The following is an 18,379-nucleotide window of genomic DNA, read 5'->3' as shown; positions in this document are numbered from 1 at the left end:
GTAATGTGTTCAGTTTTGGGCCCCTCACTACAAGAAGGACATGGAGGTGCTTGAGCGAGTCCAGAGAAGGGCAACGAAGCTGGTGAAGGGTCTGGAGAACAAGTCTTACGAGGAGCGGCTGAGGGAGATGGGACTGTTCAACCTGGAGAAAAGGAGGCTCAGGGGAGACCTTATAGCGCTCTACTGGTACCTGAAAGGAGACCGTAGAGAGGTGGGGGTTGGTCAATTCTCCCACGTGCCTGGTGACAGGATGAGGGGGATGAGGGGGAAAGTTGCGCCAGGGGAGGTTTAGGATGAATATTAGGAAGAACTTCTTTACTGAAAGGGTTGTTAGTCACTGGAATAGGCTGCCCAGGGAAGTGGTGGAGTCACCATCCCTGGAGGTCTTTAAAAGATGTTTAAATGTAGAGCTTAGGGATATGGTTTAGCGGAGGACTTGTTAGTGTTAGGTCAGAGGTTGGACTCGGTGATCTTGGAGATCTCTTCCAACGTAGATGATTCTGTGATTCTATGATTCTGTGATTCTATTTCTCAGATCAGGGTCTCAATTGACCTTATATGTGCTTTAAAAGTACTTATTTTTTTTCAGATTTTAGTGTTACATGTATGGCATCCTCCTCCATAATTGTTATATTGCTAAGCAGATAAAACCAGATCTACATGGGTAGGAAACACTTTTCTGTTGAATCAAATATGACCTAAGTATTAGTTAACAATCTTAGACATCTTCAAAACTTCTAACTGAATAATTTGTTTTACAGGGTGAGATGGGTGCAAAAGGACAGGATGGTGTTGCTGGTCTTCCTGGTGAAAAGGTATGTTCTTGTATAGAAGTATGTAACATGGAAATGTTCACTCTGACAGCAGCTTATCTATAATTACGTACAAAAATGTAAGGATAGAACATGTCTGTTAGAAAACTAGCTTTTGCTATGTACACGACCAGCTTTTTTGTAACACACTCCAACCAATAGTATTCTCTGCACGCATGCTTGTTTTTTTTTTTCCTGGGATGGAGGGTAGAGGGATGGGATGTTATATATAAGCAAGGGAAGCCCACCCAACTGGTAGAGCAGGAAGGAGATGTTCTATCATGCCCAGCACGCAGAGAGGTGGAGGAGAAGGCTTGGCTGGCTCTGTGTGAGGACAGCTCCACACCAGCCCATAGCAGGTGGTGACACCAGCAGCTAAACTTCCACATAGCTGCCCTGCCATGGGAATGTTGTCCTCATGCCCAGATGGCATGGGGGACACCTGATCCAGCCTGGTCTCCAACACTTGCTGCAGCTCTTCTCAGGTAAGAGCTCTTCTCAGTTCTTAACACCTCAGCCTTGGAAAGGAAGCAGGAGTAAAGAAGACTGGTTGCTCTGTTCTTCAGTTCCCTGATAACTTGTTGAACTGTGCAGACTGTGGTCTATAGGCCCAGAAAAGAGCTCTTAAGCTCTCAACAGGCTGCTTGATACAGCTTTAAGGTAAACACCACTGAGCAAATAGCCATAGCTAAAAAAGGCTTATCAACCTACCTGTGTATTCAAGAAGGTAAGTATCACTTCATTTCAGGATGCTACCCACTCACTTTGTCCAATTTAAGGCAGTTGTAAAGATTTCTTGAGTTCAGAGCTAGTTATCTGTATTAGAGGAAGTGCACTAGTCCAAAATCCTGACATTTTCAGTATAGAATGCAACTCTCACAACACTGAGGAAACAGTATGTTGCTGGAGATTATAACCTTTTCACCTCTTGTGATTTCTGTTGTTGTTGTTCCAGATATTAGCTGGAAGCCACTTAATACATAAATGAATGAAGCTTTCCAGATAAATGCATTAGTCCATTGCACAGATGGGTTTTGGTTTGTTTGTTGTTGTTGTTTTGTTTTGTTTTCAGTGGTATCTGTAACATCCTGATTTAAGTCTTCATCCCTCAATACTGTCAATTTAGGTTCTTTTTCATCATGCACTTCAAGTTTCTGTGCTTTCAGCACCATAAGCAAGTATTCCTTTTTAAGGCAGCTGTTGCTGTGATAAGCTCAAAATTTCAGTATTGCACTTTATTGGTTGACATACCCCTTTCACACGTATGCAGCATTTTAGTAATGGCACTGAGTTTTGTTTATTTAGTAATTATCCACATTTCTAAGCACTGAAACAAGTAAGGATTTCACTTCAACTGTGAGATTTAAAATCTGTAATTACCAGGATATAGAATTATGAAATTGCCTTTCATTTTTACTTACTATTTCTTTCTCAAACTATGTTTTTGTTAAAAATAGGAGCTAGATACGTGACATTACAAAATGGATGAATTAAAATAATGGCATTTGCTGCTTATGCTAAGTTATGTTTGGTTAAAAAGTGGAGAGCAGGCTGCAAAGATGTTCAAATGACCTTATAGTGTTGAGGAAGTGAATTATAAAGTGGCATGTAAAACTCGGTGAAAATAATTGTAAAGTGATGGAAGGAAAAATAAGCCAAAACTTGCACTCTGGATTAGCTATTACTGTTCATGAAAGTGATTTTGAGATTATAGGTCAATGAAAACATACACTCACTGTTAAACACTAGCCAAATAAATAAATTAAATTTAGTAAAGATTAGGAAGAGAATGGAGAACAAAGAAAAGACGTCTTAAATTCACTACTGTTAATAAAACTGCATTGTGATGCATCTTGAATGCTGTATACAGTTTTGGTTCCTACATCTCAGAGTGGATATAATAGCATTGGAAAAGGTTCAGAGGAGGTGTCAAGAGTAATCAAGAGCATTGGGCATCTCCCAGTTAAGATGTGGCAATGTGGACTTCAGTTTGAAAAAAAAGTCACAGCGGAGGGGAAATGTGTTGCATTCTATAAAAGTATGCTCTATAAAAGCATGTGTGGAACAGAAAAGATTAATAGGGATTGTATTTATTTATTTCACACTCTTCCAGTGGGAGAACTAGAATATCAAATTATCTGATAGCAAGTTCTGAAAGGATAGAAAGGATAGATATTATATCCTTCTGCTTATAACAAAATCAAAGTTGGAACTTTGCCATAGGATTTAAATCATTTGAAAAAACTGATTAGAAAGTTGGTGAAATAAAAATCCACAGAGGGTATCAAAGATAGACAACACTGCTTCTGTGAAAGTTCTTGAACTCCAAGATGCTGAAGTCTGGGAAACCCACTGGGAAGTCTTTATGGTTGCCCAGTTGTTATACTTTCCATAAGCGTCTGGTGTTGTTGCCAGAATTTTGGAAACACACTTGACCAGAGAAAGTTTCCTCACAGAACCATAGAATCATTAAGGTTGGAATAGACCTCCAAGGTCACCTGGTCCAAACATCCCCCCCCCACCAGTGTCACCCACTAAACCATGTCCCTAAGCACCACGTCCAACCTTTCCTTGAACATCCCCAGGGACAGTGACGCCACTACCTCCCTGGGCAACCCATTCCAATGCCTGACTACTCTTTCAGAGAAGAAATTTATCCTAATTTCCAACCTTCAATTTGATCCAGTTAGACAGTTTTTACTGTGCTCCCCTCTGTGAGCTAGTGGGAATAAATTATTGTCTTTCTTGAAAATTACCAAGTGACATTGCTTTTCCAGTAAAAGTTATTATTGCAGTTTCCATGGTTAATACTGTTTGGATTCCTTTTTTTTTTTTTTTCCTTTTTCTTTTCTTTTTATTTTTTTAGTGCCTTGCAGATTCACTGTGAGGCCAAATCCCAAAGCTCCTGTTAGTTTATATAAGGCTCAGCAGTCAGATCGTATTTAATCTTCAGACACTGTACTTATCCTGAACAGTATACTTTTCCTGAACAGTATAGTTCTTTTAGTTCAGACTACATAAAAGCCATATCACTGTTGCAAATTAAAAATGAACTATTGTGGAATCTGAAACTGGCAAGACCAAAAGCTCTTTAATATATATATATGTTTATTTTGTACATACATAACTAGATGAAACTGAGATACAGCCACCTGATTTATGCTAGCCTGAGTTGTCATGTCTATGTAGAGTAGTATAGGGCTGAATGGAATTACTAGTGTCTTTATAGAGGTCGAATCACTTTATTTTCCTTATATTATGAAAGGTATTAACATGCTCTGTCTCTCAGTTGATGCATCAATAACTGTGTGAATTTGTGTGTCTGCTATTTCTGAGCTCTTTTTTTCTGGGGTGTTCTGGATGCTAGAAATGTACATGGATTCAAAGACAACTGAACAAAGTAAAGGAAGAAAAATCATCTGAGAACTGCTAAGTACAAGGCATCTCCTATATTTCCGGAAGGGGAGGTGCAGATTGTGGAATGCTGAGGGAACATTCTCAGGAATTAGCACTGCTTATCCTTTTCTTACACCCCTCAATACACATTTTCTGTTAACAGAGATGTTTTGTTTGACTGGGATGTCTAATTTATGTTTTTCTGCAGTTCGTGCAGATATGACCCTGTCACTAACTATTCAGGAAAAAGAAAAAAAGAAATGATACAGCTATTTTGTATGTAAATGCAGGTTGATACTTCAGAGAGAAAAAGGGCTGATGCACCCAGAAACTATCCACTACAATACTTCATTGTTCATATTGTTCATACTTCTTTTTGTGAGGAAAAGATCAGAGAATAAATATGTGGCGGATCTTAATTATAAAATCATAGAATCATTAGGATAATGCCATGTTGCTTAAATCACGTGACCTCTTTTGGAACTTTACCTTAGAATGAGATAAACTGGACTATTAGAAGGGCTGTTTCTGTAGAACTGATTACCTCAAATCTGCCCATCATTGTAGTGAAAGTTTAAAGCTAGAAAAATCCTATCCGATCACCTTTATTACTTGAGAGAATTTTACCTCCCCAGAAAATACCTCATGATCATATACTTCATTTTCAAAATCTACATAGACAATGAGAACTTTGCAGATTTTCTAGGCAAGTCTGTAATTTTTCCTTTGTATATGGCCTTGACTTTCAGGGATCTAAAAAGTGAGAATAGATTGTGTACCTCATTACATCTTCAGTCTCTCTTCAGATGTGATGTTTGGTGTTCTGTCATTTGTAGGACAAGTTATAGCCAACAATAATTTGCAGGTGGCCCTTGATACAGCCAGAACAATTTCTCATTCACTGAATGCGGCAGTGGTTTTGCAATAGTTGTACTGGCTAATACTTGCAGTGGTGTAGACTGGTGGGACATTTTGCCATTTGAGAGGTTGGACCTGCTGTGTGCTAATCCTGATAACAAAGTTTAAGTCTTAATGACTCCAGAGTGACTTAATAACCTTAACACACCTGCTTCCTAAAGAAAACAGACGTCTGTTCAGGCAGTTCTGCAGTTCTGCTTTTTCCACTGTAATTCTTGTAAGCTGCCGACATGAAAAGCAAGGTTTCTACTGACTGACAACACCCCACACCACAACATGCCTGCCATGTCATCTGCCTTCAGGGCAAAAGCAGTCAGTCTGACAGTACTGGTGACCAGCCTAGAGAGTGAAGAATCAAATGCAGTCCCCATGGAGCCCTACCACAGGCCCTCAAAATCAGAAGGTGGAAGATCACAGACACCATCACAAATATTTGTGTCTAACTACCTAGTTTCTTCTTTCCTGACCTTTTTCAGGGAACCTTCCTAAGAGATATTTTTAAAATAGTAGGTCTCACCTAAGGCAACAGATGGAATTCTTAAAAGTAGGAGAGACTTTCTGTGGTGTTAGTTTATAATCCTAAAAAATAAGACAGCAATAGTCCTCCCTTGGAAGGAAACTAACTTCAATTGTAGGCTACTGGAAGATATGCAAAACATTGCCATAATCCCCTTCCTGCAATCAGGACTGACTTGTGACTCAGCCTTCTGTGGAAAATTTGTCAACGTATCTATCCAGTTATGATACAAGAAGAACTGAAATTCTGTGGTAAATCAGAATCACTATGTGTGTGAGTCCTTACGCCTTGGCCAGTTTGAAGGTGTTCAGCAAAGGTTATGAGGACAGAACAAACACTTGTCATAGAAGCAGTGTGTTAGTATACTTTATTCTTTGGCGATTAGCAAGTGAAATTTTCTTTGGATACACTTCTTAAGCTATTTAGTACAACTGGACTGCAGCCAGAGTGCTGGCTGTATGGCTTGAGAATAAACATGCTGAAATTAAATCTGTCTCTGAAGCAGAGGTTTGAGGAGAATGGAGTGCTCTAAGGTGTAGGATGACAATTGCCTATCTGCTTCACATCAGTTTTCACAAGGTAAGCAAACCTGGTCTAGCAGTTGGAGTAATCTCATTACAACAAGAACTGCTTGCTCTGCTGTTAAGAGTAGTCTTTAGATACTGTTTGTGTGTGTCGTGCTACACCACCGATGAAATCTGAGCAAGGTTATTACATTTTCTGGAAAGTATCCTATTAAAAAAACAAACATATGATGCTTTAAGACGATGCTTTTTGGCTTTTTTGTGTTTTTTTTTTTTTTTTTAGGAACAGGTCAGTCTCCGTGTACAAGGGTTTTCCTAGTTCTGAGAGAGAGGTTGCCACCATTGTGTCTAGGAGAGTACATATGTTATGGGTCCTAATAGCCCAAAAGCTCTTAGGCTTGTGAGGATGTGCTGATGGCAGCATGTCTCCAAGGATTTAAGCTGCTGAAGGTGAATAATTGGCTCTATTCTTGACCATTCCATATTTGTCTGTTTTTTTTTTGTTTTTTGTTTTTTTGGTTGTTGTTATTTCTATTATGGAAATACTTTTTCTTCATTCTCTACTACATTCTGTAAAATACAACTGAAGTAGCCAGAAATGTAATTCAGAGAATCCAGATGATTTACCAAACCAAAATACATTTTTGTCTGTTCCCCTGTAGCCAGGCTTCTATAATAATTGCTTTATTTTAGTCCATAGTATAGATTTCATCATGATGGTGATCATGCACCTATATTTGTTAAACTACATTTTGTGTATTACTTGTAAGTCCATTCACTTTTAATACCTGACTTTCAAATCGTTTAGCTTTACTATTGTATTTTTTGCATTATTTTTTCCAATCTAGATTATGAACAGACATCCTAAAATATTAAATATTTTGAGCAAGCTCATCAAAATAACTTTTTTTTTTGCACACTAAGCCTGCAGAAGCAGCAAAATATTCAATATGCTGTGCCTTTGCTACTGCACTGTGTGGTTACTCCCACAGTATACTACTAAAATAAACAGTTTAGACAGACTGAAAGGAGAAAGAAATGCTTATATTAATAAAAACAATGTTTATCATCACACAACTTAGATTTATATTCAAAGTCAGACCAGAGAAAAAACTAAGTGTACATTTCAAGAGCTCTACCAACTATACAAGTGCTATTTGTACTTCAAGAGTGATGAAGATGAGATGTGTGACTGTACAGTAGGTATCTGCAAAAGAATTGTTCCCTTTTTTGTTCACTTCCATCTATTTGTGGTGATGGCCAACAAATTATACACAATCTCACATATTTTGCGATCTGGAAGACAACAGGACTGGAATATATAATGTTGTTTGTTGGTGGGTGGTGTTTTTCTCATTTAATTAGTTAAATCTGTAATCTGAAATCTGTAATTTCAGTTTTCTCAAGTCCATTAACAATGTGCTTTCTCTGCATTCTTTCAGAGTCTTAGCTGACTCTGAAACCAAGCACTGACCATTTTGTTCTCATTAAATTTGATTATCCTTTCGCAGTAGAGTTTTTGTTTTGTACAAGTCAGGAAATGATTAGTAAAAGGGTTCCCAAAATGTGATAAGGATACAATTTGTGGTGTCAAAACAGCATGTTAACACTCCCTGAACTGCCTCCTTTGCATTGCCTGATAGGAAGAGCTCTGTTTTCCCTTAATGGTGTCTGAGGAAGTGAATTTGAAAACCGCTATGAAACATGATATTTAAAAAAATCATAATAAAAAAAATTACAAGATTATTACAAAATTACAATTAAAAAAAAACACTTGCAGAATTCAGAAGCTCAATAAAATACATGGCTTAGAAATGCCCAGTGCTTTGTTTTCCAAATATATGCATTTAAGCTTTAAGGGAAGAAAGAAAGAAAGAAAGAAAGAAAGAAAAGAAAGAAAGAAAGAAAGAAAGAAAGAGAGAGAGAGAGAGAAAGAAAGAAAGAAAGAAAGAAAGAAAGAAAGAAAGAGAGAAAGAAAGAAAGAAAGAAAGAAAGAAAGAAAGAAAGAAAGAAAGAAAGAAAGAAAGAAAGAAAAGAAAGAAAGAAAGAAAGAAAAGACATACAAGTACAGTGTGCAACTTCAAATTACTTTTGGAGGTAGTTTTAATACACATCTCCAGGGTCAGATCTTCAGGGATCTTCCAGGGTCAGATCTTCAGGGATAGCTTTTTAGAACAAAATAGAATAGCCAGCTGGAAGGGACATGCAGAGAACATCAAGTCCAATTTCCTGGTCACTTCAAGGCTAAACAAAAGTTAAAGCATTTAAAGCATTTTATTAAGTGTAATATCCTAATGCCTCTTGAACACTGGAAACTTGTTAAATGTACATCCAAATCAAATTGCATCATCATGAAGATCCTTATGATCGTTTGACTGTTTTCCCCATTGCTCCAACTAGACCATGGAAACCCTGTCTAGAACTTTTCAATGCCTATTTGACTTTATAGAAGAGTCATGGACATGTGGCTGAGCTTCCAGTGACACAGTCTTTTCCTTGCTGCTGTCTTGAAAGATCCCTGCACACAGCGTCTTCCACTTCTCATGTGCTGTACAGATCCTTCACAGGGGTCAGGGTATTTCCAACGTAGCTCATCAGCATCCCTGAGAAAGCTTCCAAAAATGCATACAGAGTACTGGATATGTGCTGCTTAAAGCTATCTTCCTCAGTTTGTCTATTACTCAGTGCAATCCAATTTCTGAGCTCCTATCATCACTAATCAATTACATTTCAACATTTTTAGATGACGTATGCTGACAATTTGTACAAGTCATACAGCTTCTGAAAAATCCCTCTATTGCTTTACACTGGAGTCTGCAACAAAGACTGAAGAGTATAATCACTAGTATAGAAAGAAATATTTGACAACAGAAAAATTTTCAAAGTAGAAGGAAAATTGTGAGCTCTATTATCATAAAGCTGAAACATTTCAATAGGAAACAAGGTGCAATTTTTTAAAAACAAGGTTTGATGGGTTAACAAGTAAATATTAAAAAGAGAGAGAGAGTGGTTTTACAGTTGAAAACTTTATTACCATTATATTAAAGCCTTGACTTTGAGAACTGCTGGCCATCAGGTGGTTGGATCTCATTTATTACAGTAACAAATCTGGTATGTGTTCCCTGTGTTCTTTTTGTGTTTTCAGTGATATCTTTGAGTATAATTAATGCACGTCTGATTTTAAGACATGGATGTATGTGAAAAGAGTAGTTCTCTATAGCTTTCTGATTCATGAATACACTCTCAAAAAATCCTACTGGGCAAACACTTTAGACCATTATGTTTTCCAAAACTTGCTTCATTGCTTCAGCATGTATATTTCTTGCTCTGCTCTCTCTTTAACATTACAAGGATGTGTTTTGAATAGCCTTTGATCATAAATTTGATTCCAGAGAGCTGTCTGCTGTGCTGACTTATTTTTGCCTTATTAGGTGATTTTTTCAGTTCACAACTGCAGGAACTGTTGAGCTCCCTGGTTTTTCAGCTCCTAAAGTTACACGGCAGCAGTACAGTCGGGTTCTTGCTAGCGAGCTGCAGGGCACAAGATTCCATCGCGTGCGGCGGCACTGCTTGGTGCTGTTTCCATTCTGGAGAGAATGGTGCTAGTGACTGCTTTCGGGCGTGTGCTGTTGGTGAGCAGACACTTCATCCTGCATTAAAGAATCATTGTTTTTTGAGGAAAAAAAGCCTCCTTCGGTCCATTAGCTAATCCATGGCATTGTCAACTGCCCTCTCCTAGTTTCTGTCAGAATCAGATCGGTCTCAGTAGGACAAAAGTACAAGCTGTATTTGGGAAGCCAGACACTAATGCTTGTATTGCTCAGCATCAAAGTGATAGGTCGGTGTCAATGTGGTGGGATAAGAGTGGGGGCAGAAGGGGGGGCTCTGGTATTTGAAAGGAAATTTTAATAACCAGAAAAACGTGGCCAGTCACATGGGCTCTGCAGGCAGTGACTGCTATTGTTACGTGAGGTGTGGCCAAAGAAACCAAAGGTCACCATCCATTTTATAGGGGTCTGTGCTGCTGGGAGCAAAAGGGACCGTGGCATTCTGCCACGTAGAAGAGGCTTTTGTTAGTTTGTTACATAACATGGAAGTAAAAAATAATGCAGTCATTAAATAATGCATTCATTAAATGTAGCTCTTTGTTCCTTAATCAGAGATTGATGAATACTCCAGCTTTGAGTCTGCATGGCTCTGGTTTGCTTAACTGCATTTGAGAAGGCTGAGTCAGGATCTTGCAGACTTTGAATGGGAGGGGGGAGGTTTGAGGAGTTTTCTTCAATTGTTTTTTTTTTTTTTAAAAAAAAAAAAATATTTTTTAGGCTGTTTTGTGAGGTTTCTGTAGCACATGGTGTCACATTTTCATGATTTTTTTTCTTCATTCAGGTAGAGACTGGAAATATTAAAACTATTATTCTCAGTTGTTCCCATCTCATAAGAAGGTAGGGCTTTAAGAAAAATACCAGCTATTGCGAGACTTGAAATCATAAAAGTTGGCAGTAGTGTGTTGCCGGAGATAGATTAATCAGGACGGAAGGAACTTTCTGCTGTACTGCAGTGCTGTACTACTTTTCTGACACATTTTGCTTACTTGTGTTTATTTTCTTTTGAGAAATTAGTGAACTTTACTAAATATAACACTTCAAACCCAATGAATTATTGATTTGTAGTAGAATAACTTAAAAACAATGACGTATGTTAATGTTAGAAATTATATTTATATATAACATTATACTCTGCCTGATTAACAGCAACCCTAGTTCCCGAAAAAGTAGTTCCCCCCCCAATGTAAAAGTTATAGTGTAAGTTTTATATTCCAAATTCCATGTAAGTTGCTTTCTATTTTCATTCATAGATAACAAGCTGTTGGATATGCAGATTTATTTATTCATATAATAAAATCATTCATAGGTACAGAAGAACGGGGTGTACTCCTTAAATTGCCATGGCTAGCAGGTATTTCTCAATACCTAAGATTCATACTGCATGCTTCAAGCCTGAATCGATCAGATCAATGTGACGTGCTGAGGCTGGGCCAAGTCTTGTCTAATCAGCAGTCAGCACTGTTGCTCTGGCATGAGGCTCCCAAAAATAGAAACATAAGAAGTCAAACAAGTAAGTGGAAGGGCACGAAAAGAAAAAGTGCTGCTAATTCCACTGTTGACTTTCTGTCTAATGGATTCTTGTTCCCAGGCTGGGCTAAGTAAAGTAACTGGCGTGGGGTATGTTTCTGCAGATGGCTCAGCAGTGACACACAGCCCAGCTGAGTGACAGGTGTTTGATTTGTATTTAAAAGCACCTCACACAGGACAGATTTTGTTCACAGATACTGAGAAGCTAATCAGCTGATGCTTTTTGTTAAGAATTAGACCCCCTTCAGTATTCTCCCTCTTTGTTGTGAAAGGTAGTTCTTCTGTTTCTCCTTAAAAATGATGGTAATACTGTTTTAGTCTGGTAAAACAAACAAACAAACAAACATTTCCCTCAGATACTAAATGGGAGAAATTAATCCATGCTAATTTTACTTAAGAGTTGGAACCTGCTACCTTTACATGTGGAAGATGCACATTTTCTTTATAGCTCCTGCCAATAGGGTTTCAAGAAATGTTTATTTAGCTGTCCTTTTGTCACAGTGAACGTTCCCACACAGAGCAGGGATGGAAGGAGAATGCAAGACTTCTGGGTATGGCAGTTACACATTGTGTCTGCCTCTTTCCTTAACATGAGAAAGTCTTGGGACTTTCTTGTACAGAATCTTGCATAAGCCTGGAGTAAAAAAAATTCCCTGCCCAGAAGGGTGTACAGTACTGATAGAGATACAACCAGGGCTATGAGGGAAGAGTGAGGGTCAGAATGTATTTAATGGACGAGAATAAAAAGTGTACAATGCTATTCCTTACTGCTTTTATTGTAAGCTACACACAGGACTCTGTATAACTGAAGAGAGATTGCCTCAATTGTAGTCTGTTTAATTCAGTTTAAGGTTTTTGTTCAAGTAACGGTGAGTGGAAGAAACGACATCTTTGTGACATTTGTTAGTCACTGCCATAGCAAGCAACTCTTCTGGCCAAACCAGCATTGGAAATAGTAGAGTATCAGGATGCTCTTATAAATAACCTTTGATTAATGTGAACTTTCAGAATCTTAGGCAATAGCATCTGTAACATAACAGTTACTATGAGCAGTTTGTCTTTTTTCCCCCTCTATTTTTCTTCATAATTTAGTCTGAGCATTTTTGTTTTCTGGTTTTCAAATCCATGACGTGGAAGGAGATGAGACTTCAGGAACTGTTAACAAAAATAAATGGATCTTTGCAGTGATGAGGTTATAATACCAGCATTGTGAAACACCAGAAGAAATACCACACTATAGAATATAGCTTTCTGGCAGTATGTCTGCTGAACTTAAGAAGAATGAGAAAGGAATGCAGCCAGAGAAATGTCTGTCAGAGTAATGTTGATTCTCTAAATAAGCAATGTTTTTTAGTGAAAGGATGATTAAAAACTCCTCATGTAGAATCTGTGTCCCTTGGATAGTGGACTAGCTCTTTCTGTCTGGCATCCCAGATGTAGGGATAGGCTAATAAGCATCCAAGAGGTCAAGAAAAGGGGCTGAAAGGAAAAGTTACAACTTTGCTAGGCTGAGATGCTGCTATTCTCTTCAAAGCTGCATGGAACTGATAGCAGTAAGGTATATATGGACTTATCTTTAGGAAGCAGTTCTCTGTGGTTCCTGTGCTGACATCATATTGGTTGATACCTGGATTCACAGGTGCGAAAACTGTCTAATGGAATTCTAAGTATATTGACTTTATAGCCTCTTAAATCCAAATACTAGTCCATCTCCAAAATATATCAAATGTCAAAAGTCAAGAGAGAGATTTATTAAAAAAGTATTACACTTCTGAGTGTAAATAGAGACAGGAAAACTGTATCTTGAACTATTTTACTCATTAATAGTTGACAGGAGGTTTGCAGCTATACAAGCAAACCAACATGTGGTAGTTCAGAACAAATACTGAGCTGAGTTAGTTCCTATATTAGAAATTCCAGTCTATATGCTATCTATTTATTTTTGATTCACCTTAAATCTGTAATTTTGGTGCTGTTTTTTTGCATTTTATAGCTGTATTGTTAGATGTCAGACTGGTTGATGGTCTGTGGACAGATCTTTGTTAGTGTAAACTGGCATTTCTACCTGCTGAGAATCTATCTCCCAAATATATGGAAATAGATTTTTATATAAGGAAATATATGGAATATTGCATAACTTCCAAGTTATGGAAATGAATATTATAAGTTTTTTTCTTTCTTTCTTTTTTTTTTTTTTTTTTATTTCCTGCATTAAAGAATAGCCTTCCACCTATAAGAGGTTGACCAGTGTAGTTTACCTCAGTGCACCAATTATTATGGTAAATATAATAGTCATAATAATTTTATTATTTAAAAAGACTGCAGTGATTCATTAGTTTCAGAGAATGCCTTTTAGCTGATAATTAATGTTATTACATTTAAAATATTATTTTAGCAAGGTCAATCAGATGAATTTGCAGTTCCATTAAAAATTTAATAGGGTTTAGATTTGTTTTAAGGCTGTGTTATAGCTGGATTAACATTAAATCAATAGATGCCATATAAGTCCAGGCAATTTTTCTTTCGACAGATCTACTTTGAAGGAAAAATATAGTTATAAAAACTGTCCATGAGCATAAGATCACTTCTTTTTTTTTTTCCATTGTGTTGTCTTAGATGATAGAAGTATCCAACTGGCTAGACTTAATTTTGTGAACTGCTCGTCCATAAGAAGTTATGAATCTTTCAGAATCTTTTGCAGACAGAACCCTATTTTCTTATTCTCAGTACTCTACAGGAAATGTTTTCATGCTCTTCACATTCATTATCTTTATGCTCTCTGTATGGTGTCATAGGTCAACTGAGCAGGATTGTTTTCAAGCTCATGTTCAGTTCATGTTGTCACTACATTTTTAAATAACAATGGAAAAAATATATTAAATATTACCCATTTCTATCAGTAGTAAATTATGTTGTGCGTCTTACCTTTCTTACCTAAGGGATGTAACTGGGTGATGAGCCATAAAAAAGGTATTAGTTGAATCATTTGATGCAGTCTGAAAAGCAAAGAGACAAAAGATGGTAAAAGCCCTTCAGGCTCTAGAACACAGTGAGGCAGAGTAAGGAGCAGCTGCCCCATTCCACTGGTCTATGGCACCGTGTGGAGCTTTACTCTGGCTTGTAATGCTCCATCATTATGGCCTCTGAGGGCTCTGCAGAAAATAATGAGTTTCCTCTTAAAAATACTGTAGGAGGGAGAGAAGGAGAATAAGGTATAAATCACCTCTTGGAGGTTACATAAAACAGAGGCACAGTTGGGAACCAAACATAAGCTACATGAATGAGGTCCTGGTTATGTGCTGATAATACGGTCTGCTTTTATTTTTCTCCTCTGTTTTGTTGTTAAGTTCCTTGCAGTCCAGTTCTGTTCTTCTTGAAATCAGTGGCAATTATGAATGGTGACTGGAAGCATGTCTTCTGAACCGAGGGGTCAGTTCTTGGTGAGGAATGTCAAGAAGAGAAAGAAGGCAGTAGGCACTTCTCTAAGGACGTGATAGCAGTGAACACCACTCATATTTGTCAAAAGCATAAAGAACAACTACTGACAGTGGAGTCTCTGCGTCTGCTGATACTTTTGTTAATGGTATAAAAACCTCTACTTGACATTTATCATAAAGGTTTCAGGCAGTTTCTTATCAATTTTCTAAAGAAAAGGAAAGGTAAAGTACAGACCTATAGGTGTGCTGTGATGCATGAAAAGAAGTGGAGTGGCCCTTTCATCTCATTTTTTTTCATAACAACTTCTCTAACTTCTCATATTGTATGAAAATAATTTGTGGAGTAAAATATAGAAACAAACTTCTGATTTATGCCATGTGTTTGTAAAATATGTGTGTTTTATGTGTGTGAATATAGAAACTGTGGTAGCTGTGCACTTTCAGCACATGCTAATAAAAAAATACAAAAGGAACCAATGCCAAGAAGAGAGTATGTAGTCTGGAGTAAGGAGCCCTGTGATCATGTTCTCTTTAGTCCTAAGCTGCTTCTACCTGCTTATTAATTATTTTGCCTACAAAGCACTGAAGCCTAAATTTTCAAATGTCAAGTTTTCAGTATATTAACTTCTAGGTGACATGAATGGCTGAATCAGTCAGCCTTGTCCCAAAGACAAGGCCAGGAAGAGCTAGAAATGAGGAAAATTGATGCCTCCTGGACTCAGATTATGTCATTCTTGATGGGCTATTTTCATTTGCTCTTCTCATGAGCAGCTACACAGAAAAGCTGCGGGACCCCTCATCACTATGACACAAGGACATGCAAGTTCCCTGACCAACCCTCACCCCTGTGGCTGAACTATGGAGTACCAGCTATATTGAGGCTGCTGTGGAAGCAGAAGAGAGCAAAGGACACTTACTGTTTACCTGTCACCAGCTCTTTCTTCAGGTTATTTGAAGGGAAGATTTTATGTTTGCTCACATGGATCACATTTGCATAAAGGAGAGCCCTGATTTGGGCCTTTGCAGCCCCGCAAGTGCGGAGCACTGGTAGTTCAGCAGTAACCAAGTGAGAACAAAAGGATTACTAGATACAGTGAAACCAGGGTGTCATAATATTTAGCACAAGCTTCCTGACATTACAAGTCCTGGAGATTCACAGGGCAAGTCTTAGTATATTTTTATGAGTATGTTTTTAAATAATTAATATTTTATCGGGTAGTTCTAGCCATTAAACTGAGCCTGCTTAGAGAAACAAGGAAATACTCCAGTAGGCTAAGGGAGATGTCATCTAATGGATTATAATTGGTGTGGGATTGTTATTTATTAAAGGGAAAGCTCTGACCCTGTTGGTGGCTCTTGACTCACTCTGTACGTGTTACGAGGGGGAGGATGTTGATAGAGCCCTGTGATAGCACATTGTTGAACATTCCGCTCCATTTCTGCAATGCTAAAAATAGTTGTCCTCATTTTAAAACACCGGGCTATTAGATTATTCCAAGGGTCTGGCATACTCAGGGTAATGGAAGGTACATATCCATAAATTAACAAAACAGTAAGTAGCATTTGACCGTGCTGATTTTACTTCTATTAAGATGAGTTTCCTTGCTAGTAACCCTGAAGTAGCAGGTCTATTCTGTAAATCAAGCTCCTGGCAGTGCCCCAGTAAATTTTAAAATAAAAGAAAAACTGCCTGTTGAGGATGGAGAAGCATCTGACTACTTTTTTTTTTTTTTTTTTTTTTTTTTTTTCTATTCATAGAAATCATGTCTGTAAATCAAGTATTTAAAATATGTTGTTGTAATTGTCTTTCCCAGCCATTAGGAGAATCTCACAAAGTTCCAGTACATTTGACGTTACAAACTGTACTAATGCCTGAAAGGTTTTAAATAGAAATATGCATTCTAAATCATTGATACAAGTTTTTCTCGACTCCTTTTTTTTCTTATGATTGGTTAATGTGACACCTAATCCATGTTTGGTACCGTACCATATGATAGTACAAATAGCCAATACACTTAATATACTTCAGATATTTGCATATTAAGTATCATGTCTCTTTTTTTTTCAAATTTGAAAGTCTCATTTATATGGAAAAATAGCAAAATATGGAAGTCAAGGTATAAAAATTCTTAGAAAAATAATATGCATTCTGAGGTAGTTGCTAAGCACATAGATACCATGCAGTGTATTGTATCTTGAAAACCTTTAGCTGTAAAGGAAATTTCTAATCTAATTGGGTGTTGCAGTGCAAGTAAAAAACTGCAGAATCAATAAATGATAGATACATTGAGAACCTGATTATACATACACTGCACATTTCCAGAATAGTAAAACAGCCACAACATTAATCATTCTAGATTTAATAAGAATCAATATTGATGTGGAAGATTATTTTTGCATTATAGTGTTGAATGAATAATCATTTGCAGAACACTGATTAACCAGTGCAGGACAAAACATCTATGCCTTGTCTTCAAAAAAACGAACAAACAATAACAAAAACAACAACAACAAAAAACAGACAGTGAATGTGTGTTGTTTTTTTCTAGTTTATAATGATCTAGAATAGCAGTGAAGATAAAATATTATCTGGTAACTATTAGCCTACAGAGAATATTTCTAAATTCGTGTTGTAAATTTGGAGAAAATGAAAGACTAAGGATTACTTGTGATGATTAATTAGAATTTTTCCCCAGCATGCTAGCATCTATTTTTACAGAGGGGAGCTGTAAGGAAGATGTTGGAAACTGTGCCTTGAGTAGAGTGAGAAAAATGCAATTTTAACAGGCTATTTTAAGCCATATTTTAATTGTTATATATCTTTGTGCTTTGTATTTATTTGTTTAATTACTTGTATCATCTAGATGAATAATTGTTCTTTTATTGTCCCTTTGTGTTGTACAGAGAGATTGGAGTTTTTTCTCTGTCTCTGTTTATTCTTGTTTGTGTCTGTGAGGCATTTATCTTCCACTTGGCTTGGAGTCAAAGAAGTGAACTTTCAAAACTTTTTTTGTTGCTGAATTCTTGCTTAGCTAGAAAACTGAATTGGGTCATGTGCAAGTTAGTAGAACAATGAATGGAATGGAGAAAACATTTGATTTTAGATTCTCTTAATAAGCTTTCTAAAATCCCACTTGAAGTCATAGGAGTATGGATGAATTTGTCAAACAGAACTTAGCTCAGCAACTTCAGATTTATCGCAACCAAAATTAATGTACTTCACAGTGGCATAATTCATGAATCTGTAAATGGAGGATACTTCTTAGCTTTCAGTGGTATAGCCTCGTTCTCACTGGGGCTGTAACTGTCTAGCCAGCTTTGCTGAGAAGGGTTGGAAAAGGAAATGGTTGCAATATCTTATAGTCTAATTCTATGTAGATATTACTAGTATTTTGACTGTATCTATTGCTTCAAAAGCCCATATTAAATGCAAGATTCATTTTTCTGTAGCTTTTAACTCAAATCTACTGTTTCTCTCTCTTTTTTTTTTTTTATATTATTTTTCTTCTGCTCAACTAGTCTTAATTCAGAAACCAAAGTTTGTATGATCATGTTACTCAGTGTGGACAGTTAGATTTTAAAAACATTTCTGATAAACAAGGTGTTTGTTTGTATCTATGTTCAGTTGCCACACGTAAGT

The 18,379-nt window shown here is 37.1% G+C and overlaps 1 protein-coding gene across 9 annotated transcripts in view; it reads left to right on the top strand.

Annotated features, from left to right (window-relative positions):
* Positions 1-18,379, top strand: part of COL19A1 (collagen type XIX alpha 1 chain) — a 219,392-nt gene that overhangs the window by 67,454 nt on the left and 133,559 nt on the right. For all 9 annotated transcript variants that reach the window (XR_004749526.1, XM_035322084.1, XM_035322088.1 and 6 more), the window contains one exon: positions 762-815. Coding sequence is in view for 8 of the 9 variants with exons in the window: in XM_035322084.1 (XP_035177975.1) it covers positions 762-815 (54 nt within the window). In the remaining variant the exon portion in view is untranslated. The remainder of the gene's footprint in view (positions 1-761; positions 816-18,379) is intronic.

This window comes from Oxyura jamaicensis, chromosome 3, assembly GCF_011077185.1.
Source record: "Oxyura jamaicensis isolate SHBP4307 breed ruddy duck chromosome 3, BPBGC_Ojam_1.0, whole genome shotgun sequence".
NCBI classification, from domain to species: Eukaryota; Metazoa; Chordata; class Aves; order Anseriformes; family Anatidae; genus Oxyura; species Oxyura jamaicensis.
The sequence above is the reverse complement of the archived record's forward strand: the minus strand, read 5'-3'. Positions and strand labels throughout refer to the sequence as shown.